This window comes from Sus scrofa, chromosome 7 (genome assembly GCF_054392235.1).
Source record: "Sus scrofa isolate SSC_HxYL_T2T_F1_AM1 chromosome 7, Sscrofa_HxYL_maternal_Yorkshire_Landrace_v2.0, whole genome shotgun sequence".
Classification (NCBI taxonomy): Eukaryota; Metazoa; Chordata; class Mammalia; order Artiodactyla; family Suidae; genus Sus; species Sus scrofa.
The window spans coordinates 46,261,118-46,286,083 of NC_139389.1; the positions used below are offsets into that span (position 1 = coordinate 46,261,118).

At 36.9% G+C, this 24,966-nt stretch overlaps 1 protein-coding gene across 25 annotated transcripts in view; it reads left to right on the plus strand.

Annotated features, from left to right (window-relative positions):
• The window catches only part of UBR2 (ubiquitin protein ligase E3 component n-recognin 2), a 130,069-nt gene that overhangs the window by 35,829 nt on the left and 69,274 nt on the right, over positions 1 to 24,966 (plus strand). For 10 of the 25 annotated variants that reach the window (XR_002345723.2, XR_014810139.1, XR_014810140.1 and 7 more), the window contains exons 3-11: positions 318 to 396; positions 2,638 to 2,751; positions 10,113 to 10,243; positions 13,005 to 13,143; positions 13,637 to 13,699; positions 17,953 to 18,073; positions 20,328 to 20,435; positions 21,322 to 21,410; positions 23,325 to 23,423. Coding sequence is in view for 12 of the 25 variants with exons in the window: in XM_021098702.2 (XP_020954361.2) it covers positions 318 to 396; positions 2,638 to 2,751; positions 10,113 to 10,243; positions 13,005 to 13,143; positions 13,637 to 13,699; positions 17,953 to 18,073; positions 20,328 to 20,435; positions 21,322 to 21,410; positions 23,325 to 23,423 (943 nt within the window). In the remaining 13 variants the exon portion in view is untranslated. Of the gene's footprint in view, positions 1 to 317; positions 397 to 2,637; positions 2,752 to 8,827; positions 9,032 to 10,112; positions 10,244 to 13,004; positions 13,144 to 13,636; positions 13,700 to 17,952; positions 18,074 to 20,327; positions 20,436 to 21,321; positions 21,411 to 23,155; positions 23,424 to 24,966 lie in introns of those variants that run through there. The other 15 variants (XR_014810138.1, XR_014810141.1, XR_014810143.1 and 12 more) reach the window with 5 other exon arrangements.

Consider the following 24,966-nt stretch of genomic DNA (forward strand, 5'->3'; position numbering starts at 1 on the left):
TCAAAGATCTGAGAGATCTTTGGAATAATAATTTCTTTCTTCCAACACCAAGGCACTTCACTGTTCTGGCTCTTCTAGGATGGATTCCAATTTGAAATATTATGTTGTAAAATAGGAGTTCCCTTGTGGTGCAGTGGGTTAAGGATTCCAGCGTTGTCACTGCAGTGGCTTAGGTCACTGCTGTGGTTGGTGTGGGTTCAATCCCTGGCCCAGGAATTTCTGCATGCCATGGGCACAACCCCGTCAAAAAAATATATTATGTTGTAAAATATACAGTTATTTTATGACACTCTGATTTTTTTTCTTTAACTTTACAGAGACTGTGCAGTTGATCCAACTTGTGTTTTATGCATGGAGTGCTTTTTGGGAAGTATTCACAGAGACCATCGATATAGGGTTAGTAATATCCAAATAATAACTACAACTAGTATTGAATTTTATACTAGATATACCTTTCCTTCCTTTTTAAAAATTTCAATATTTAACACAGAAACAGTGATTTAAGAAATGTGTTATTTAAATGCCGTTAAACATATGATGGCAGTGTAGAGATGAATTATGAACCCAGATTTCATGGAACACATGGTCTAAGAAAAGTAGTACAGATAGCAGCTCTTCCAGTATTGGTTTTCAACTAGTTTGTTTTGCTATCTTTTTAATGTTTATTGTCTTCGTAATTCTAGGTGTATGAAGCAGGTTATCAAAAATTAGAGGATAAAGGTGAGAGTTAAAAATAGGAGAGGGAGGTTCTGAAGGGAGGATGAGTGAGAAAAATAAGGAAAGTGATATGATTATACCTTTAAGAAATATTCTGGAGTTCTCATTGTGGCTCAGAGGGTTAAGAACCCAACTAATATCCCTGAGGATGCAGGTTCAATCCCTGGCCTTGCTCAGTGGGTTAAGGCTCTGGTGTTGCTACAAGCTGCAGCAGCTCTGATTTGATCCCTAGCCTGGAAACTTCCATATGCCACAGGTGATGTCCTTAAAAAAAAGGAAAAAAATTATATATTTTGGTCATATTCTACAGAAGATTTGCCATTTCTTATTAAAGAGGCATCTGCTAATAATATAGAGGGCCAACTCCAAAACATAATACTAACCAATTTTATTATTATTTTTAACTGCTACAATGCAATCAGTACTTTTCCCAAAATTAAGTATGCTTACTTTTAATTTAAGAATACCGGAGTTCCCATCGTGGCGCAGTGGTTAACGAATCCGACTGGGAACCATGAGGTTGCGGGTTCGGTCCCTGCCCTTGCTCAGTGGGTTAACGATCCGGCGTTGCCGTGAGCTGTGGTGTAGGTTGCAGACGCGGCTCGGATCCCGCGTTGCTGTGGCTCTGGCGTAGGCCGGTGGCTACAGCTCCGATTCAACCCCTAGCCTGGGAACCTCCATATGCCGCGGGAGCGGCCCAAGAAATAGCAACAACAACAACAACAACAAAAGACAAAAGACAAAAAGACAAAAAAAAAAAAAAAAAAAAAAAAGAATACAGAATGCAAAGGTAGATTATTGCTAAGCCTGTCCTGGTTCCTCTACTAGAAATTGAAGACAAAACCATATATGTTCAAAAGTTTAGGGAACTGTTAGTAGCTGGAACGTTACTTTGGGCAGAATGTAAGGGGCTCTTTCTAAAATTCCCCTCTCATAGCCATTCTTAAACTCCCTCACAGTACAGAGCAGAATTTCATGTCTACAAATGATTAAATAATGGGTTTTGTCTGGCCAAATTCCTTGAATCATTAAATCTTATGGAAGCATGAATAATTCTTGAACCCTGCAGAGGGTAAAAGATTATGTGACCAGACAATCCATATTTTCTATTTCCAGAGCTTCCTTTCTTTTTAAAGTATGCTATTTAGGAGTTCCCATTGTGCCTCAGTGGAAACTAATCTAACTAGCATCCACGAGGACGCAGGTTCGATTCCTGGCCTTGCTCAGTGGGTTAAGGATGCAGTGTTGCCAGTGAGCTGTGGTGTAGATCGCAGACACGGCTCGGATCCCGAATTGCTGTGGCTGTGGTATAGGCCAGCGGCCGTAGCTCCAGTTCAACCCCTAGCCTGGGAACCTCCGTGTGCTGTGGGTGCAGCTCTAAAAAGACAAAAAATTAAAAAGAACACTATTTAGAGAGTTTTAGAAAAGAAAAATAAATATTTTTATAGTGTTCGGTGGTCACTTTTTTAATGCAGATGCAACACTCTTACTAGACTCTTGTGGAAAGCAGCAGCTGTAGGAATCTTCCTAACTCTTGAATCTGATGTATTACGTTATAGCGCTATAACCTGGTAGCATAGACCAACATTATAGCAGTTTAGCCAAAACTTAGCAAGAAAACGCTCATAATTTTCCTTATTAAGGAAGTCATGTAAGTGGACATATTTTACCTCTTTAAAATAGCTGTAGCTTACTAGACACTACAAAGTATTTTATTTTCAAATCACTTAAATTAGCCTCTAGGCTTATTTAAAATAAGCTTTAAAACATTGAGAAGTTTGGCATTTTATTTAATTTTATCCCTCCAAAGAAATTAAACACTTTAGCAATGTTATTTCCTTAGAACTTGATATTCTTATTTGTAATCTGGTAGCCCTCATAAATACATATTGACAAGATACTTTACAATTTTTTTTCAAGATGACAACATCAGGAGGTGGAGGTTTCTGTGACTGTGGTGATACTGAAGCTTGGAAAGAGGGTCCTTACTGTCAAAAACATGAACTTAACACCTCTGAAATTGAGGAAGAAGAGGTAAAAACATTTTCACAAAGTTGTTTTTAAGGAAATACTGTTTTAACCACAAGTTTGAATTATTTTCAGACTTCGAAATTAGGTTATAATATAGAAGTGAATAAGTAAAAGTAGTCCTGTCACTATTAACAGTGATCAGGTATGCTTTGAAGGTTTTTTACATTTTACGAATGCCATACCATTGAAATTCTAGAAGTTTAATTTGGACTGTTTCATTTGTTTGTTTGTTTGTTTGTTTTTAAGCATATATGGTTTCTTTTTTAAGTTCTCTGTTATTAAAGGGATTATTTTTTCTGTGTATGTAGACCAGTTAACTTCGTTGGTGTTTGTGTTGTGACTAAGACTTTGTAGGTCAGATACTCAGCAGCCAATCCTAGTCATCATCTCCTGATCATTCAGTGTCAGTGGATATGTGATGGGACCAGGCATAGGGATGATAGCTCAGTACAAATTATACTCATTTCAGCTGTAAATATGTGTTTTCTGAAATTGCTGATACTTCATTATTTTTCTCTAAATATTTGTTGTAGACTCTCACTAAGTAAATTCTGGAAACTCTGCTGTTTGTAATAATGTTTAAGATCCTTATTTAAGATTTTAATTTTAAATGGCAGAGAGGTGCATACATTCAGAGTACTTCTGCATTGTTAGTAAGCAGATCTGATATAGATTTGGAGCAAGTGGACATTAATAGTCCTTCCTGGTGCACATATCTTCCAGGTCTCAAATACTTTAATAGAATGACCAAAAAATTCATGGGGTAGGACAGCGTCTTTTTGGCTATGTTCCACTGTATTTTGGACAGATGAAAATGTGTGCAGAGTGATTCAGTGCTATAGAAAACAAAGTATTTGTTTCTGTTTCAATTTGCTTTATGCAAGTGTTCTAGGATTTGCTACACAGAGAAGCCAGTTGCTCAGGGTTTGAGACTTTTCCACTTCAATTAAAGCAGCCCCTTTTTTTTTCACTTTTTTCTTTTTTGGCTGCCCTGTGGCATATGGAGTTCCTGGGCCAGGGATCAGATCTGAGCCACAGTCACATCCCAAGTTGCAGCGGTGGCAACACCAGATCCTTAACCCTCTGTGCTAGGCTGGGGATTGAACCTCCATCCCAATGCTCCCAAGACGCTGAAGATCCCATTGTGCCACAGCAGGAACTCCGAAGCAGCTCCATTTTTATCCCTTTCATATTGTATTGGCATTCCGCAAATAAAAATATAAACAAGACACAGATGTATTTGGAGAAAATGGTTTTGCTTTTTTAACAAATTTGAAAACTTGTATAAAACTTTAGGACTATGAGAAAGAATATCTGCAAATTGTATCTGGTAAGTTTCTGATATCCAGAATATATATTTTACAACTCAACAACAGAAAGGCAGTACAATTAAAGATGAGCAAAGGACTTGAATAGGTTTTTCTCCAAATAAGATATAATACAAGTGACCAACAAATATGCTCAGGATTATTCATCATTAGGGAAATGTAAGTCAAAACCCAAGTGAAATACCACTTCACACCCACTAAGAGAGCTATAATCAAAAAAGTGGCAAATAGGTATTTGTGAGGATGTAGAGAAATTGTAACTCTGCACAGTGCTAGTGGGAATGCACAATGATTCAACATTGTGGAAAAGAGTTTGGCTGGTCCTCAAATGTTAAACATTGCCATATAAGCCTATAATTTCATTTCTAGGTATATACCCAAAATAATTGAAAACAAGTATTCAAATAAGTACATCCGCACACGTTAGTAGCATTATTCACAGTAGCCAAAAAGTGGAAACAGCTGAAATGTCTATCAGTGTATGAATGGATAAACAAATTGTGGTATATACATTATAGTGTAGTATTACTCAGCCATAAAAAGGAATGAAGTACTAATACATACTGCAACATGAATGAACATCATGCTCAGTGAAAGAAGGAGACACAAAATTCACATATTATGCAATTCCATTTATATGAAATATCCAGAATAGATGAATCTGTAGAGACAGAACACAGACTGGTGGTTGCCAGGGGGTAGGAAAGGGAAGAATGGAGAAAACTGCTTAATGGATAAGAGGTTTTACTTTGAAGTGACAGAAGTGTTTTGGAACTAAATAGAGGTGGTTGTGGCTCGACTTTATGCACATACGCAATACCATCAGATTGTTCTCTTTAAAATGGTTAATTTTATGTTCTATGAATTTCACCCCAGTAAATTATTTAAAGAGAAAAACTAGGACTTCTCATCTTTTTATCCTTGTTTTAGAATAGGCTTAAAATAGTTTTCTAAGAAAAATTACGAATCTGCCTGCAGTTAGTCTGTTGCCTTCAGCTTTATACATTAGTGGGGTAGAGATCACATAGTGAAGACTGTGATTAGAATTTTAAGAAGATGCCAGCATGATTACTTGCCTAGATGAAATTATATCATCCTGCCTAGAGAATATATACTCCAGCAATTTGACAGAGAATAAAACCTTCAGATTCTGCCATTTAGTTTTTCTTTTAAGAATTCAGTTAAGAGAAATGAAATCTTCAAGAAAAGACTGTAGAATATTAAAAAGGTAGCATTATGTTTAGCATACCTGGTTCCCACTCTCTAAATTCATACAGTATGTAGGTTTTCTGTATCTTGCGATAGAAATGGAAGAAAGCTATATAATATTTGGAAGCACTTTTTTAGTCCTCAAGTTGTTTTCATTGAATGTAATTTTTTGTTATATATTCAGCTTATATCTTAAGAAAAAGTTGGAAAAAATTGATAATATACTTCTGTTGGGATAATGTTTAGAAGTTCCACAGTTCTCCGCTTTTGCCATTTGGGGTGGGACATTTCTTCATTGTATAAAACAGGGATCAGCAAACTATCGGCCCCATGGGCTGACTGATCTGCAACCTGTTACCGGCACCACCATAAGCCAAGAATGGCTTTTTGTGTTTTTAAATAGTTGAAAAAAAATCAATAAGGTAGTATTTGTGGCATGTGAAGAGTCAAATTTCATTGTCTGTAAGTAAATTGCATTGTAACACAGCCACTCTTAATTGTTTATATATTGTCTGTAGCTGTCTTTCCATTATAGCAGCAAAATTGAGTAGCTGTGACAGAGACCCAATAGCCTGCAAAAAATAAAATATTTACTCTCTGACTCTTTACAGAAAAACTTTACTGACCCCAGGTATATACTGTCAGAAGCATTATGTTTATTCTACCTAATTCCCACTCATTAAATGGCAGTAACATCTTCCATCACTGTGACAACAGTAAATCCCCAACTAGTTTTCCAAATGGGCCCTTGAGCATGGGAGGTAATTAGGGAGGCTGGAGAAAAGGTACCTCCCCTAGTTGAGAAATGCCACATACTGTGTAGTATCTCCTTTGTTGATCTTCATAAAAGCTTTAAAAACTTACTCTTAGGTTTCTGCCTTAGGAAATGTTATGCGTCTCTTGGTGTGAATCTGATAACTGATTGTTTTTCCTTTTGTTGGGGTATCTGGAAAACAGCTTGTCTATAGCAGATGTATGGAAATTTATATATCCGCATTTATAAATAGATGCTATCTTCACTTTACTTTCATTTTACCAGCTTTTTACATTTTTAAAAAATTTTATGGCTTGGAGTTCCCATCATGGCACAGTGGTTAACAAATCCGACTGGGAACCATGAGGTTGCGGGTTCAATCCCTGGCCTTGCTCAGTGGATTAAGGATCTGGTGTTGGCGTGAGTTGTTGTGCAGGTTGCAGATGCGGCTCAAATCCCGCGTTGCTGTGGCTCTGGCGTAGGCCGGTGGCTACAGCTCTGATTAGACCCCAAGCCTGGGAACCTCCATATGCCGCGAGAGCAGCCCAAGAAATGCCAAAAAGACAAAAAAAAAAAATTTGTGGCTGCGTACATGGCATATGGAAGTTCCCAAGCCAGAGACTGAACCCAAGCCACAGCTGCAGCAATACCAGATCCTCTAACCCACTGTACCACACTGGGGATCAAAGCCACGCTTCCACAGTAACCCAATCTACTGCAGTTGCATTCTTTAACCACTGTACCATAGCAGGAACTTCCTGTACATCCTTTTTTTTTTTTTTTTTTTTTTTTCCTGCTTTTTAGGGCCACACCTGCTGCATATGGAAGTTCCAAAGCTAGGGGTCAAATTGGAGCTGCAGCTGCTAACTACAGTCACAGCAACACAGTATCTGAGCCGCATCTGCGACCTACACCACAGTTCATTGCAACACCAGATCCTTAAGCCAATGAGCAAGGCCAGGGATTGAACCCACGTCCTCATGGATCCTAGTTGGGTTTGTTACCACTGAGCCACAGCTGGAACTCCCCTGTATATCTATTTTGTAATACAGTTTTATTACACTGAACATATTCTTAGGTTGCTATAAAGCCTTTTTGGGATGAAATTTAATTCAAAAACAATAACTGAACACCTCTGAAAAATTTTTTATTTGAAATTTTCACTTATCAATGCTGCTCACATCCCATTTGAATGTAGATCAGTGGTCGTTAATAGCTAAATATCATGCTAAGTACTATACTTGGTTTACCTCATTTAATTCTCAGAACAGCCCTGTAAGGCAAATACTGCTGTTACTAATACTTTACAGCTGTGGAAGCTTGAGTCTTAAATTTGCCTAAAATGTCTCACACAGTAAGTGCCAGAGCTGGGCTTTAAACCTAGGTAGTATAGACAACTCTGACAGTATATTATACAGGTTTCTAAAAACATTTTTTTAGCGTGGAGTTTTTTAAAAAATAAATTTCTAAGAAATCCCAATAATAAAAGATGTAAGTGGTTTTATTAATGAATTTACTTTTTATAAGTAAGAATGTATATTATTTACTTGTTAGAAAGTCAGTTCATGACTGTTTGGACTCTAGTTGATTTCTAGTTTTATTTGGACAGTATAGTGAAAACCCTCATTCATACTTTATTTACATATGACAACAGTTAAACACTTTATTATGATACATGTTTACATTTTAAAAATTCAAACATTATAGAGTACATCACATAAAAGATTTAAGTTTTTAATAATTCCTACAGTCCTCTAAGATAATCTAGGTAACCTTTTTAACAGCTTGAAAAGTTTGAAGCAAGAGTAAATGAAAGTTGACTCAATGGCAAAGGCTTACTTTCTCTAACATAAATGTCATCAAAAAAACAATTAAAAATTGTAATAGGTAAAAAAAAAAATTGTAATAGGTAACATAGGATAAGATGGTCGTTTATTTACTCATTCCAACTGACTTATGCCATGATAAGAGCACTCTGAGCATTTAATTTACCATTGTCCCTATGAGTAGACTTGTACAGCCTGCTATCTCTTCACTGCAGAAATAAAATGTTTCTCAATCAGTGACCATTTTCAAGAAGTTAACATGTATGTACAAAGATGGCAAAAGACTGTGTATTCCCAGGGCTGTCCCAAATTGGATTAATGTAGCAGCAAAATTACCAACTGTTGGTCCCCAATATGTAATAGGACATATTTTAGAGTATATTTTGTATTACCATTTAAAAAATACAGATAGTCATATATTTTGAAACTGATGTGTGTTTCAAATAGACAACATCTGTAACAGGCCCTGCAACTTTGTAGAACAGAGTTCAGGCACTGCTGCCTTGGATTCTCAAAAATTGGTTGTTCCTGGAGTTCCCATCATGGCACAGTGGTTAACAAATCTGACTAGAAACCATGAGGTTGCAGATTCGGTCCCTGGCCTTGCTCAGTGGGTTGAGGATCCAGCATTGCCATGAGCTGTGGTGTAGGTCTCAGATGTGGCTCAGATCCCACGTTGCTGTGGTTGTGGCATAAGCCGGTGGCTACAGTTCCACTTAGACCCCTAGCCTGGAAACCTCCATATGCCATGGGAGTGGCCCTAGAAAAGGCAAAAAGACAAAAAAAAAAAAAAAAAAATGGTTGTTTCTGTCCCAGGGCAATTTAATTGTTATAAATCCTGTTTATCATAATTCTTCAGTCCTCTAAATGTCTTGTACTATGGGACATAATTGTAGGAAGTTGTGTGACTGTAAAGTGAGATAACATCACCAAGAAAACTGTGAGTTTTGGTTCTCCTTTCTGTTTTAGAACAGTGTGAGGTTTGACTGTGATTAATAGCTATTCTTTTATGAATCCTGAGAAGGTACCAGTTCCAGTACCTTCTTTGTAACAGGTGGTTTTCCCATGTTAACTTCTAAAGTCTCCACAAGAAATAGGAGCAAATCTAGCAGGACAAAGAAAAAAATTTTGATGGATCATACAAAGCAGTTTATTGAAAAAAAGTTGTAAGTACAAAGCCCCATAAGACTTTGAAAAATGTTTGTCTTACTTTACTTTTTCTCACATTCTTTAAGCCCTAAACCTGTCTCCTTTAGGAATCTTTGTCCTTGTCCCTTCATTCTTGTTTTTATTCTCTTCCTCCATTTGTTTTGTATCAGTTCCACTAAGCTGATCCTTGATGAGAATGTATAGAAATGCTCTGTATCCTTATGTATATTTGAATGAATGTGCTGGTTCCCATTCCATGATGTTAGAATATGTGGATTTTCTTACTGAGAGGTGGATATAACACTATTTAGCAATTAAGCTAAATAACATTTAAATATAAGATAAAGCTTTAAGATCAAAAATTGTAGAAAACATTTTGCTAACCTTGAAGATACTATGATAACCTCAGTGTGTGTTGGTAATACTTTTTTACATTAACCTTGAAATATATTGACTTATTCACTGTTAAGTCTGATGCAAAGTTCCCTGTTGTGTGCATACACGACTTGTCTCACTGAGAGAAAACGAGTGATTCTTAACAACATTGTGGAGCAGTTTTCTGTTCTTGTTGATGTTTGTCTTTAGAATCCTCAAAAATCAGGCTCTCTTTTATACCTATAAAACTAAATATTGCTTAGATGACATTCCTTAGATAACATTCCTTTGTTTATTCTGGAAATCTTGGATTAGAGGAATATGAAGCTGTAAACATAGTTTAATGTTAGGTTTGTTTTTGTTGTTGTTTTTGTTTCTTTTTTTTAGGGCCACGTGTGCGGCATTTGGAAGTTCCTGGCTAGGGGTTCAATCTGAGCTGCAGCTGCCGACCTACACCACAGCCACAGCAACACAGGATCCGAGCAGTGTCTGCGACCTATACCACAGCTCATGGCAATGCTGGATTCTTAACCCACTGTGCGGGGCCAGGTATCGAAACAAACCCTTGTCCTCATGGATACTAGTCAAGTTTGTTACTGCCAAGCCACAATGGAAACTCCCACTCAGCTTTTTACAGTAATATTTTGAGGACTGGAGGCAAAATTGGAAAAAGGAGAATTGATGTGCATTTAACGTGGTTACATGTTTTTTCTGTTCTTTCAGGATCCTCTTGTGCATTTATCAGAAGATGTGATAGCCAGAACTTACAACATTTTTGCTATTATGTTTCGGTATGCAGTAGAGATATTAACCTGGGAAAAAGAAAGTGAATTGCCACCAGATTTGGAGATGGTGTAAGTATAACCCATTTATTCTTTGTATTTGCTCACACTTAGTTTTAATCATTTTGATTATAATTCCTCAAATTAACTTTAATACAGCTAGGTTTGAACATAATAATTATTTAAAATTATTAGTTTTCAGCAAAACAGCAACTTTGATTTTATATTCTTTAAATATGTGTGAGCCATCTAATTGGTAAAAGTTTTCTACCTCTTGGTTGCTTTAGTTGATTTATAGCCAGATTTAAGACACATCAAGGTTCTATCACTGGTTTCAAGCGCAGGTGTTTTTCTCTTCTTTGTGTGATAAGACTATTAACTCTAATTCGTCTTATATTTCATCTATCAGTTTTGTTTTTGTTCTTGTCTTTTTGCTATTTCTTGGGCCGCTTCCCCAGCGTATGGGGGTTCCCAGGCTAGGGGTCCAATCGGAACAGTAGCCACCGGCCTACACCAGAGCCACAGCAACACAGGATCCGAGCCATGTCTGCTACCTATACCACAGCTCACAGCAACGCTGGATCCTTAACCCGCTGAGCAAGGCCAGGGATCGAACCCGCAACCTCATGGTTCTTCGTTGGATTCGTTAACCACTGAGCCACGACGGGAACTCCATCATCTATCAGTTTTGATAAGGAATGAGCTCTTTGATCAAAGTGAATTTTCTGGTTTGACTAAATGCCACAAATTCAATTTTAACCATTTTGATTCTAAGTTTTTATAAAATTTATTCTATACTCTGTGCTTCTCTTAGTGTACATCTAACATTTTTACCATTTGTGCTTAAATTATTGAAGTGATGGCAAGTTTGTGACTGCAGAGCTGGGTTCTACCATGGCTGTATTAAGGTTAAGGCCTTGCCTTTCTGCATGAATGTGCTTGCCTCAGGCAACCTTCTCTTAATTCTGACGAAGCTTGTTGGAATTGTTTTCATAGGGAAAGTTGAATACAAGTTTGGGCAGAGGACATTAGTGGTCCTGAATGTCCTAAAGGACATTTTTTGCTTTTTCAACAGTATTCCAAATAATTAGGTTGTGGGTTGTGGTGGTGTTTTTTCGTTTTTTGTCTTTTGTCTTTTGTATCTTTGTCTTTTAGGGACACACCAGGGCACATGGAGGTTCTCAGGCTAGGAGTTGAATCGGAGCTGTAGCCACCAGCCTACGCCACAGCCTTGGCAATGCAGGATCTGAACCACGTCTGCGACCTACACCACAGCTCACGGCAACGCCAGATCCTTAACCCACTGAGTGAGACCAGGGATTGAACCCTGTCCTCATGGATGCTAGTCAGGTTCATTAACCACTGAGCCACGACGGGAACTCCTGGATTATGTTTTTTAATATTACTCCTTTTAGTTGAAAATGATTTATTATTTCATGACTGTGTCTTCATGTATTTCAAGTTAGCAACCAACTCAGATCTAAATCTAAGATCCAAATTTAGACCCTAGAGAATAGAAGAGTTGTGTTTTTATTTTTCTGTTCTGTTGTACATGTGGGACCACCAGCATAGAAAGGGAAAGAATCTAACTCGCTTCTCTTGTAATGTTTTTCCATCCTAGTAAATGGTATTTCACCTATCCAGAAACCCAAATTATCCATATCCACTTAGATTTCAAGTCCAGCTGGTTCTCGCTCCATCAAATTGTTCTGCTTCTCTTCATCTCCGTTACTACTATCCTCATCCACATTACATTCATTTCCTTCTTGGACAACATGACCTCCCCAGCTGGACTGCCAGATCCACTCTTGTCCCTCTTGATTCATTCTTCAGACTGTAGCCAAAGTGAACTTTAGGGCAAATCTGACCATAGCTCTTATTTCACTATTTCAAGTCCTTGATTGCCCTTAGAATGGTGCGATCAAAATCCATTACAAGATTTCTGCTCTTCTCCAGACTAATCTCCTAACCCCCTCTACTTCAGCTCTTGGTACCTTTACCTTTGCCACCTCAAGGCCTTTGCTTTCTCTTTCTTCTAGTCCATGGTTTCTCAGCTTTGGCATTGTTAGCTTTGGGAGCCAGATATTATGGGCACAGACCAGTGCATTTTAGAATTTTTAGCAGCATCTTTGGCCCTTAACCACTAGATCCTAGTAGATTACCCGTACTCCAGTCATGACAACCGAAAGGGTTTCCAGACGTTGCCAAGTGGTCATCTATGAAGAGCTGAGGACATTTGTCCGCAGTTGAGCACCACTGATAGCCATTGCTGACTTCAGTTCTCAGGTCACTTCTTTAGCAGTTCTCTGAACTCACAGCCCAGTTTTATCCCATTCTAGCATCCTCTTCTTCTTGATAAAAGCCAGTTTACATAGAATTATATGTCCGGTATCCATCTTTCCCATCAGACAATAGTGTCATTGAATACAGGAATCGTGATGACTTTATTACAGATATGTGCCTAGTACCTAGCATGTTCCCTAGAACAAAGTGTGCTCTTTTTTTTTTCCTTTTTTCTTTTACGGCTACATCTGTGGCATAAGGATGTTCCCAGGATAGGGATCGAATCAGAGCTGCAGCTGAGGCCTGTGCCACAGCCACAGCAACACCAAGTATGAGCTTTATCTGCAATCTATACCGCAGCTTACAGCAACCCCGGATCCTTAATTCACTGAGTGAGGCCAGGGATTGTACCTGCATCCTCATAGAAACTACGTTAAGCTCTTAACTTGCTGAGTCACAATGGGAACTCCCCAAAATGTGCTCTTAATAAATCAGCCTGAAGCAAAATGATATGCAAATAGATATATGTAATTAATGTTTTATCCCACAGAGAGAAGAGTGACACCTACTATTGCATGCTGTTTAATGATGAGGTTCATACCTATGAACAAGTTATTTATACTCTTCAGAAAGCCGTTAACTGTACACAAAAAGAAGCCATAGGTTTTGCAACTACAGTAGATCGAGATGTAAGTAATTTCATTATATTGATGCCACATAATAAATCAAAATTTTAATACAGATAAATTATTCTAGAAAATTGAGTTAGAGTGTGTGTGTGTATATATTATGTGATTTTTAAAAAAATTTCCTATGAACATTGACCCAAGTACATCTTGAGTAAAACTGTAAGCTATTGTCAAAAAGTTTAGGAGGAGATGTAGCTACAGTTACCCTCATGCTACACTGTGATTAGAAATACTCAGTTGTGAAAATATAAATTATAGCAGCCTAGAAGAATAAATGTTGTGTTGTTCAAGGAAATATACTTAGTAATGACTTGAGAAGTGTTAGGATAGTTTTAAAGGAAAATATTTTAATTTACTTTTTAATCAATGAATAAACATTGTATATTATAAATTGACCAGAGTTTTTATGTACTCAAATTTGTTTACTTGTTCAAAGTTATTAATACTGAATATAAATATTTTCACAAGTAAATTTCAAATATCCTGGTTACAGGGACGTAGGTCTGTTCGCTATGGAGACTTCCAGTATTGTGAACAAGCAAAATCAGTAATCGTGGTAAGTAATTTAAAAACATGTCTACACTCTCATTTTTTTATTATTTTAAAACTAGTCCCACATTTTGGTGTATATGAACACATATTTATGCCTTCATGAATGTAAAGCCACCATCAACCAAAAATCATGTTTAAAAGATATGTTTCTTGAGCATTACTTGTTGCTTTATCTAATTTTTTAAAACTGTGTAAGATTGATATAGAAAGTGAATGTTAAGATTTTTTTTTTCTGTCATCCTATTTCTTCATCAGAGACATCTTAGAAAGTTTTTTGCTTTCTGTTTTGTTTTTGATAGGGTTTCACGTTACTTTTTAGGAATTAAACTGACCTTTAGCACCAAGGTGAGAATTCAAGGCAAGTTGTTTCTTGGTATCCTATAGCAAGATAATGCTACGTATCCTAATAGCATTTAGTAAATAATTTATCTCAAAGAAAACTCTTTCCCACATTTAGATTTTTTTTAATTTAAAATTTATTGTTTTTAACTATTCCATGTAACTGCATTTTATGTAAGTGTCCTTTTTAAATATAATTTTATGTACTGAGAAATACTTTAAATATACAGATAAAAATGTATGCCACATTATACCTTATTTTCTTCAGACTTATTTTAAGTAATAAAATGGTAGGCCCCTTCTAAATCCCATTCCTTTCCCTCCTTCCCTAATGATAACTTTCCTTAATTCACTTTTCATTTTCATACATGCCCTTATACTTCATCTTTTAATTGCCAATTTATACGCATCTATATGTATCTATTTGAAGGTTTTCAAACATTATATAACAAGATTCATACGACTATATTATATTACAACTTGCCTTTTCATTTCAGTGTCATTTCTAGATTTATCTGTGTTAATACATGCATCTATAAAGTATTTCATTGATAACTGTACCATAATTTTTCCATTCTCCTATTGACAGACAGTTAGGTTATTTCTTTTTTTTTTTTTCTATGACTGTCAGCCCTGCTGTGGACAGTGTTTTGTCCACTTACTGCGTGGATGTAAAAGTTTCTAAAGGATATATACCAAAACATGGAATTTCTGAGTTGTTAGGTTATGAGCATCTTCAGCTATACTAGATTGCCAGCTTAATCTCCAAAACGGTGGCACCAATATACATTCCAACCAGCAGTGTACCCATTTCTCTACCACTTTGTCAAAACTATATATTGTCAAATTTCTAAAATTCTGCCAACCTGATGTGTGTGAATGGCATCTTAGGAATTAAATTTACATTGCCTTGATAACTGAATATCTTATTTCATATTTATTGTATTGGTCATTTAAATTTTCTGTGAATTTCTTGTTCATATGCTTTACCCATTTTTTTTTTTTCTGTTGGGTTATTTGTCGTTTTCTTAGTCATTTGAAAGGATTTTTTAACATAATCTTGATCTTTTGTTGTAGTATCTTTTCATAACATGTGGCTTATTTTAAGCTTATTTGTGGTGTCTCTCCTTAAACAAAAGCCTTACATTTTAGTATAGCAAAAAATTTTTTTCATGAGTTTGTGTGTTATCTAAGAAATTCTTTATTGATATGTGGACATACTCAGTTTAATAATACATCAGAAACTATATTGTGGTTATATAAGAGAACATTCCCATTCTTAGGAAGTGTATTCCGAAATTTTTAGGCATAAGGGAACATGATGCATGATGTATATAACTTACCCTCAGTGGTTCATTTTTTTTTTTTTTTAAGTGCTTATGTGTGTATCTGTATGTGGAGAAAGAAAGATAAGGTGCAAATGCTACAGCAGTTGGGATTAAATGTTTACAATAGATGAATCCAGGTAAAGGCTAGGGTTGTTTTTTTATTTTCCTTTACGGTTGTTGCTTCATAGTGTTATTTAAGTTTTTCCTTAAAATATCAGTATTTGTAATCTAGTAGTGTCTGTAAAATATACTGTATTCATTATGTAGAATAGAAAGTCCAGAAATAGATAACTAGTCTGAGGAAAATCTAGAAAATTACAAATACATTCTGAGGGAGGAAGAGAGCTTCGTAACCAAGACTAGAAGCCCAGGAGTTAGAGAAGAAACATATTTTTTGGCCACAGAAAGAATTTACATAGCAAAATGTTCCATAAACAAAGTGCATAGACAGTTAATAGATTTAGAAAAATTATTTCTAGGAGTTCCTTGCTGGCTCAGTGGGTTGAGGATCCAGTGTTGTCCCTGATATGGTGTGGGTTTGATACCTGGCCCAGAAATTTCCATGTGCTGAAAGTTGGTTTCATTTCTTTGGCTGCACCCACAGCATGTGGGAAGTGGAAATAAGATGAACTAGTGGATAGAAAGATGATCCAAGCAAAAAAAAAAAAAAAAAAAAAGGAAAAGAGAAAAACATGTTAAATTTAAAGGGTTTTTTGGGGGGGGGGTTGTTTTTTGTATTTTTAGGGCCGCACCTGCAGCATATGGAGGTTCCCAGGCTAGGGGTTGAGTCGGAGCTGTTGCTGCCAGCCTACACCACAGACACAGCCACACCAGATCTGACCCGCATCTGCGACCTACACCATAGTTCATGGCAGTGCTGGATCCTTAACCCACTGAGTGAGGCCAGGGATGGAACCTGCGTCATCATGGGTGCTAGTCAGATTCCTTTCTGCTGAGCCATGATGGGAACTCCTAAATTTAAATTTTGATAGACGTGCATAGACATTTCTCCAAGGAAGTCATGCAGATTGCCAAAGCACATGAAAACATGCTCAGCATTACTAATCAGGAGTTCCCATTGTGGCTCAGTGGCTTAAGAACCTGACATGGTGTCTGTAAGGATGCAGGTTTGGTCCCTGGCCTCACTCAGTGGGTTAAGGATCCAGCATTGCCACAAGCTGCATTGTAGTTTGTAGATATGGCTCGGATACGGCGTTGCTGTGGCTGTGGCGTAGGCCAGCAACTGCAGCTCTGATTTTACCCCTAGCCCAGAAACTTTCATATGCCACAGCTTTGGCCTTAGTAAGAAAAAAAATTTCCAATCATTAGGGAAATGCAAGTTAAAGCTACAATGAGATAGCACCTCATATCCAATAGGATGACTATTAAAAACAAACAGCAAAAAAAATCGCAAATGTTGGCAAGGCTGTAAAGAAATTGGAACCTTCGTGCACTATTTGTGGGAATGTCAAATGGTGCAAACAGCATGGTGGTTCCTCTAAAAACTAAAAATGGAATTAACAGGAGTTCCTGTTGTGGATCAGCAGTTAACAAACCCAACTAGGATCCATGAGGATGCGGGTTCGATCCCTGGCCTCACTTAGCGGGGTAAGGATCTGACATTGCCGTGAGCTGTGGTATAGGTCGCAGACGTGGCTCGGATCTAGTGTTGCTGTGGCTGTGGTGTAGGCCCACAGCTACAGCTCCAATTGGACCCCTAGCCTGGAATCCTCCATGTGCTGCAGTTACAGGCCTAAAATAGCAAAAAAAGGAAAAAAATAGAATTAACATATGATCCAGCAGTTTTGCTTCTGGGTGTTCATACAAAAGAATTGAAAGCAAGGTCTCATGTTCGTAACAGCATTATTCTCAGTAGACAAAAAGCAGAAGCAACTTAAGTGTCTATCAATGATGAATGAATAAACAAATCTATATACATACAATAGAATATTATTTAGCCCTAAAAAGGAAGAAAATTGATACATGCTACACTGTGGATGTACCTTTAGAACATCATGCTAAGTGAAACAAGCTAGTCACAGAAAGATAAGGTATGAGTATGAGTCTCTTGTATGAAGTACCTAGAGTGTTTGATGGATACAGGGTTTCAGTTTTCCAAGAAAAGTCCTGGAGATTGGTTGTACAACAATGTATACTTAGCACTACTGAACTGCACCCTTAAATGATCCAGTTTTGTATGTATTTACTACAATTCTTTGAATGTATTGATAACATCACATCTCTGAAATGAAGTAAATTATTTAAATGTGTATAATTGCATTAATAAAGTAGTTTAAAGACATAAAGTCAATTTAAGCATTTAAATAATTTATAATTGGTGGGACAGATTTTTAAATATAAGACCAAAGATTCAGGTTACTCATAAGCTGTAACTTATTTTTTGTAAATCCTGAGATTCTTTCTAGAAAATTAGGATCTGAGTAAGGCAAATCAAGTGGTATGTTTCTTACACACATACATGAAATACTCCCCTGTAATGAGAGTGTAGTTACATTAAATAAAAATAATAACTTCTTTCTATAAAATAGCCTTTTTAAGTTTGTTTTTCATCCTGCTATTTCTTTTTAAGAGAAATACCAGTAGACAGACAAAGCCACTCAAAGTTCAAGTTATGCATTCGTCTATTGTCGCACATCAGAATTTTGGTTTGAAACTTTTGTCTTGGCTGGGAAGTATTATTGGATATTCAGGTAGGTTCATAAAAGCTTATGTTAATTGACTTAAAATTAAGCTCATATGCCCTTGCAAAACTGTTTTGGAAGAAATAGCAAGTGGAGTCGTCTTTTTTTTGCTCTAGTTTCATGTTTTAAAATACCATCTCAGAATATCTTTACACACAGAAAAATTTTGATCCACAGCCTCTTTTTTATATGCATACAGAGAAATCTGTATTCAAATAAATGCAGGAAACAGTGGAGTTAAACAATTGTAAATGACTTTAATATACTAATGAAATCTAAATCTTACCAACTTGGTAAAAGAACTTTTTTTAATTTTTTATTTTTTATTTTTAGGGCCGCACTTGTGGCATATGAAAGTTCCCAGGCTAGGGGTTGAATTGGAGCCGAAGCTGCCGACCTGTACCACAGTCACGGCAACGTTAAATCTGATCCACGTCTGCGACCTACACCACAGCTCACGGCAACACTGGATCCTTGACCCACTGAGCGAGGCCAGGGATCGAACCCACAACCTCATGGATACTAGTCGGACTAGTTTCCTCTGAGCCACAATGGGAACTCCAAAATAACTTTTTTTAATAGAGTATCTTGTGAAACTCTGTTGCTTTAAGCAAGCTGGAAAATGGTACTATAAATAAAACCTAGATGATTAACTGTTTAAAGGATATCTTTGTTTTGACTTTGTTTTGACTCTGAAAATTTCCAAATTTAAAGTTACTCTGTATTTGGATTTTGTTTTTCTACAGTCTACACATTAAATAATCCTTTTTTTTTTTTTTTTTTAATGGGACAGGGCATATGGAAGTTCCCGTGGCCTACAAATTAGATAACCTTTTAAGTGTAATGGTAATAGAATTAAGAACTCTAATGTTCAATGCCAAAAATACAAGTTTGTTGTATAACACTGAAGAGTAAAAAATAGGAATAGATCTATCTAGGCTGCTATACTGTTCTTTAGGCAAGAGAGATGGTTTGAATAAATGACATTCCAGTGTTTTCTATAAAGAAATTTTTTTAATTTGTTACATAGTGGTTTAAAAATCTAGCAATATCACTGCAACAGCTCGGTTCGCTGCTGTGGTGTGGGTTTAGTCACTGGCCCTGGGAACTTCTACATGCTGCAGGTTTAGCCCCCCCCAAAAAAAAGGCGGGGGGGAGGGGGCTAATAGAAGAAGTATTGCCACACTGTGAACTGACAGGTGAAAACATGAAAGTGTGGAAATGTAGAACATGTTTGCTTGCCTTTTAAATACCTTTCATGTTATTTTTCTTATCCTCATTTTGTTTTGGATTTGGTATTTTCCAGTGGATATCTGTCTGCCAAGTACTGTGCTGTATATTAATAGTATCATGGAAACAACTTTGTGCTGAAAATTTTCTTTGAGAAAATTTATTTACCATCAATAATTTAAAGACTTTATCATCTATTTAATACTTATATAAGGTTTTCTCTTTAGCCTTGTAAACAGTTATTTGTTGGCTCTTTAATTAAAATTTTAAATTACTCTTTTTTTATTGTTTTGCATGCTTGTAGAAAACTAAAAACTGATTTTACATATAAAATATGAAACTAAAAGGTATTAAAGTTCTGGTTTTATTAATGCTTTAGTAATATTTGAAGTTTTGGGGGTTTTAAGTTTAGCACTTAGAAGATTTAGGAATTTTTCTTCCAAAACTTCTCACATAGTTGTTATACATAAATACATAGTGTATTTTTGTTTAGTGAAGAACATTTTGCACAGCATTACTAAAATATGGTATATATCATAATATATGTTGTAATACTGGTGTATGTTGTAATACAGAGGTCATGTACTCTTTAAATGGTAGCGTAATTTTATATGTATCTTCATTATCACGGGATAATATCATGGCATAGTGTTATCATGGAATATATAACAATTTTACTATAATCTGGTATTAACATAGCTGCGTGAGGAACTACATTTATTTCAGTGGCTTTGGGGTTTTTGGTTTTTTATTTAAACTCTTTATCACGTAAGAGGTCATTGCCTTTCCAGTAGGCATATATTTTGGTATTCTGAAATAAGAGTTGGTATGTAATGCAAGATTTGGATTTTTTTTCATTTTATTAAAATATTAATAAAATAGTTAACATATTTACTTGCTCTGAATAAATTTGACTTTTAGTTAAAAAAATGTAAAATTTTAGTTGATCCATTTGACTGTTTCTACTAATATGTCATTTTTATTTCAATATTTGAAGTTACTATTTCATGACTACTTTTCTTCCTGTTTTAAGATGGCCTTCGCCGAATTTTATGTCAAGTTGGTTTACAAGAAGGGCCAGATGGTGAAAACTCTTCTCTAGTGGATAGATTGATGCTTAATGATTCCAAATTATGGAAAGGTAAGTATCTTAACTGCTTTTAAAGGGAATTTACATAGGTAATTATAAATGTATTTATGGTTTTTAGAATTAGCAGATGCAGTCCTATTCTTTTTTTTTTTTTTTTTTTGCTATTTCTTGGGCCACTCCTGCGGCATATGGAGGTTCCCAGGCTAGGGGTCGAATTGGAGCTGCAGCTGCCAGCCTACGCCAGAGCCACAGCAATGCGGGATCCAAGCCGCACCTGCAACCTACACCACAGCTCACGGCAATGCCAGATTATTAACCCACTGAGCAAGGGCAGGGACCAAACCTGCAACCTCATGGTTCCTAGTCGGATTCGTTAACCACTGCGCCATGACGGGAACTCCCAGTCCTATTCTTTAGGGGAAGAAAAGATTTGGGCATCCATGACCCAAATTAAATAACCTTTATGTTTTGTTAGAAAAGAATATTTAGAAAAACTGATTTTTTTTGTAGTGGGGGTGTGCCACACCTATGGCATGTGGAAGTTCCCAGACTAGGAGTCACATGGAAGCTGTAGTTGCCGGCCTACACCACAGCCATAGCAATGCCAGATCCAAGCCACATCTGTACCTACACCACTGCTCTCAGCAACGCCGGATCCTTCACCCACCTTTGATCAAGGCCAGGGATCAAACTCTCATCCTCATGAATTGTAATTGGATTTGTTACTGCTGGATTTGTTACTGCTGAGCCACAATGGGATCTCCCAAGAAAAACTGATTTTTTAAAGAAGCAAATTGTACATACTTTGTTTTAAGGAACATATGTAGAGTTTTTGCTCTTGAGACTTAAAATACTGTAGGTCATATAACAACTTTGGAAATGTAATTTTTGGCCTGTTTGATATATCCTTATCTTACATTTTCTCTTTTTATAAAAGGTGCTAGGAGTGTGTATCATCAGTTATTCATGAGCAGTCTCCTTATGGATTTGAAATATAAGAAACTGTTTGCCATTCGATTTGCAAAGGTAATTTAGTTTCTCACTTTTGAAGATTAATAAAGTAGGTTATATACAGAGTAACTGTAGTCCATGATTGTATCTAGACTTTGTAAAATTATAGTAATATGTCAGTGTGTTGATTTTAAATTATAAGAAACTTCATAAATGATCTTTTAATCTTTTATCAATAGAATAAAATTCTAGCAGCGAGACTATTCTTTTTTAATCTTTCCAGGGGCTACACCCATGGCATATGGAGGTCCCAGGCTAGGGATCGAATCAGAGCTGTAGCTGCCAGCCTACACCACAGCCACAGCAGTGCCAGATCTGAGCTACATCTGTGATGTGCACCGCAGCTCACAGCAACACCAGATCCCTAACCCACTGAGCGAGGCAGGGGTCGAACCTGCAACCTCATGGATACTAGTCAGATTTGTTTCCACTGAGCCACAACAGGAACTCCAGACTATTCTTGTTTATCACCTGAGTATTCATCTATGCAGTATGTATGATTTGAAATGATAAATGAAGACTTTAAACCTGTGCCATTTTGGAAAGACCATGATGGAAGATAATACAAGAAACAGAATGTGTATATATGTATAACTGGGTCACTTTGCTGAACAGCAGAAATTGGCACATTGTAACTGTACTTTAATAAAAAATAAATTTAAAAAAAACTATGCCATTGTGAATTATGGTATTATTCCTATTAGACTTTGTGTAGGGAGGACTTCCTGCTGTGGCACAGTGCGTTAAGCATCCGGCATTGCTCCAGTTGTGGTATACGTCACAGCTGTGGCTCAGATTCAGTCCCTACCCTGAGAACTTCCATATGCTGCAGGTGTGGCCAAAAAAGAAAAAAAAAAGTCTGTAAGGAAAAGATAACTTGGTTGAAACCACATGTATATATACATATGATTTAAGAATCATGAAATCGGAGTTCCCATTGTGGCTCAGAAGGTTAAGAACCTAACTAGTATCCATGAAGATGCGGGTTCAGTCCCTGTCCTTGTTCAGTGGTTTAAGCATCCAGCATTGCCTTGAGCTGCAGTGTAGGTCACAGACACAGCTCAGATCTGACATTGCTATGGCTGTGTGTAGGCTGGCCTGCTCTAGCTCAGATTTGACCCCTAGCCTGGGAGCTTCCATATGCCACGAGTGTGGCTCTAGAAAGACAAAAAAAAAAAAAAAAAAAAAAAAATCATGAACTCTAGGTTGCTGATATTTTTGAATTATGTTCTCCCTTTCAGCAGCATGTGATTAAACTAACTGCTTTTTTTTTTTGTTCAGCTGAATTAGGAGTTAGTAATCAAGGAAGTACCTGAGAATCATTTGGGGAACTCTTTCAAAATACATGTAATACATGTTTGTGTTCCATTCTCACACCTAGTGAAGCAGATTCACCAAGAATGGGGCCCAGGCATCTGTAGTTTGAAAGCCATCAGGTGACTCTGATAGGCATCCAGAAGTAATGAAAGTCTGGTTTCATCAGAGATAGTGTAAAGCTACTGTGATTTAGCTCCACCTGTGTTCAGTGACATCCCAGGATTTTAGTAGCAGTTACCCCTACTTGAGCTCATAAAGTGCCATTGTGCACAAGAAGATTGTATAGCAAATCAGTATTTATAAGGAGTTAAATTCATGGAAATCGTTCCAGTTATCATTCTCATAGTGTGTCTTATTGACTCCTCCAGCACTGATTTTTTCATTATAATCCTTAAACATTTGGTCATTGTGGATTAGAGGTGAATCTCCCCCTTGTTGTTTAGAATTACCAGCAGTTGCAGAGAGATTTTATGGAGGATGATCACGAGCGAGCAGTGTCCGTGACTGCTCTGTCTGTCCAGTTCTTCACCGCACCTACTCTGGTGAGTAGTGCTTGCCTTTTCTTTGTAACTGATAGCTGGCACTCCTTGCCTTTTTTTGCCTTCTTAATAGAACTATGAGCGTTTGCAGAGTGATTATGTGACAGATGACCACGACAGAGAGTTTTCAATCGCAGACCTCTCGGTTCAGATATTCACAGTCCCTTCGCTTGTAAGTACTGAAAGACTAAGAAGAACTTTCTTTTTTTCCATTAACAGAAATAAAACTTAAAATCATAGAGAACTGAGATCTGTGTATTTCTGAATAGAATATTATTTTATTAATGGATGATCAGACTTCAGGTGCCTTCAGTCATACTAGAAGAAACATCTTTGTGTAATCTGGAGGGGAAAAGCCATTTGAACTTAATCTGTACTTTGTCATAGTACTTCCCTGAGGTTTTGTACTAATGAGTTAAAATTAAGCTCATTAATTTAACAAATTTCTGCATTAGAAACAGCATATTATATAATCTTACATTTTGAGAAGCCCCATTTTCCCTGCTAAGGGAAGAGGTAGCTAAGGCAATTGAATCATGATTGGGTGATCTTGTACTAAGTTTCACTACTTGTTCCAGAAGACATTGCTGTGTTTTAGTTCTGTTCAATATCTAATATTTAATTCATTTAACAAAAATTTACTGAGCACTTTTTATTTATTGGGCCCAGTTCTAGGCTTTGGGAATGTAGTGGTGAACAAAAACAGACATGGTCCTTACCCTTATGGAACTTACAGTAGTAAGAAAGACTCCCATAAATGGTTGATTAAAATTGTAATAAAAACTCTGAAGTAATTGATTGCTTTGAGAAAGAACCGTAGAGAGATCTGACCTTTTTCCACAGTTCAGATTCTCTAGAGAAGGTACTTGTTGTGGGAATCATGCAGAGGAACCAGCACTTGAGAAAATCCTGAAGTACGGAAGTTCCTATAAAGGGAAGAGAAAGAAAGCCAGTATAGTTGAAGACCCTTGAATGGCATGAAATGAGACCAGAAACATAGGCAAAGGCCTAATTGTATAGAGTTAAAAGGATTCTGCAGTTATTTTATTAACAAGGTGTATATATAGTCCAGATTCCTTTTTAATGATTGTTTTTTCTTCCAGATTACTTTTTTTTTTTCTTTTCCCCACCCTTTCTTCTGTTGCAACATGAGTATCTAGACAAGGTTCTCACTGCTATTCAGCAGGATCTCCTTGTAAATCTATTCTAAGTTGTGTCTGATAAGCCCAAGCTCCCAATCCCTCCCACTCCCTCCCCCTCCCATCAGGCAGCCACAAGTCTCTTCTCCAAGTCCATGATTTTCTTTTCTGAGGAGATGTTCATTTGTGCTGGATATTAGATTCCAGTTATAAGTGATATCATATGGTATTTGTCTTTGTCTTTCTGGCTCATTTCACTCAGGATGCGATTCTCTAGTTCCATCCATGTTGCTGCAAATGGCATTATGTCATTCTTTTTTATGGCTGAGTAGTATTCCATTGTGTATATAGACCACATCTTCCGAATCCAATCATCTGTCGATGGACATTTGGGTTGTTTCCATGTCTTGGCTATTGTGAATAGTGCTGCAATGAACATGCGGGTGCACGTGTCTCTTTTAAGTAGAGTTTTGTCCGGATAGATGCCCAAGAGTGGGATTGCAGGGTCATATGGAAGGTCTATGTATGGATTTCTAAGGTATCTCCAAACTGTTCTCCATAGTGGCTGTACCAGTT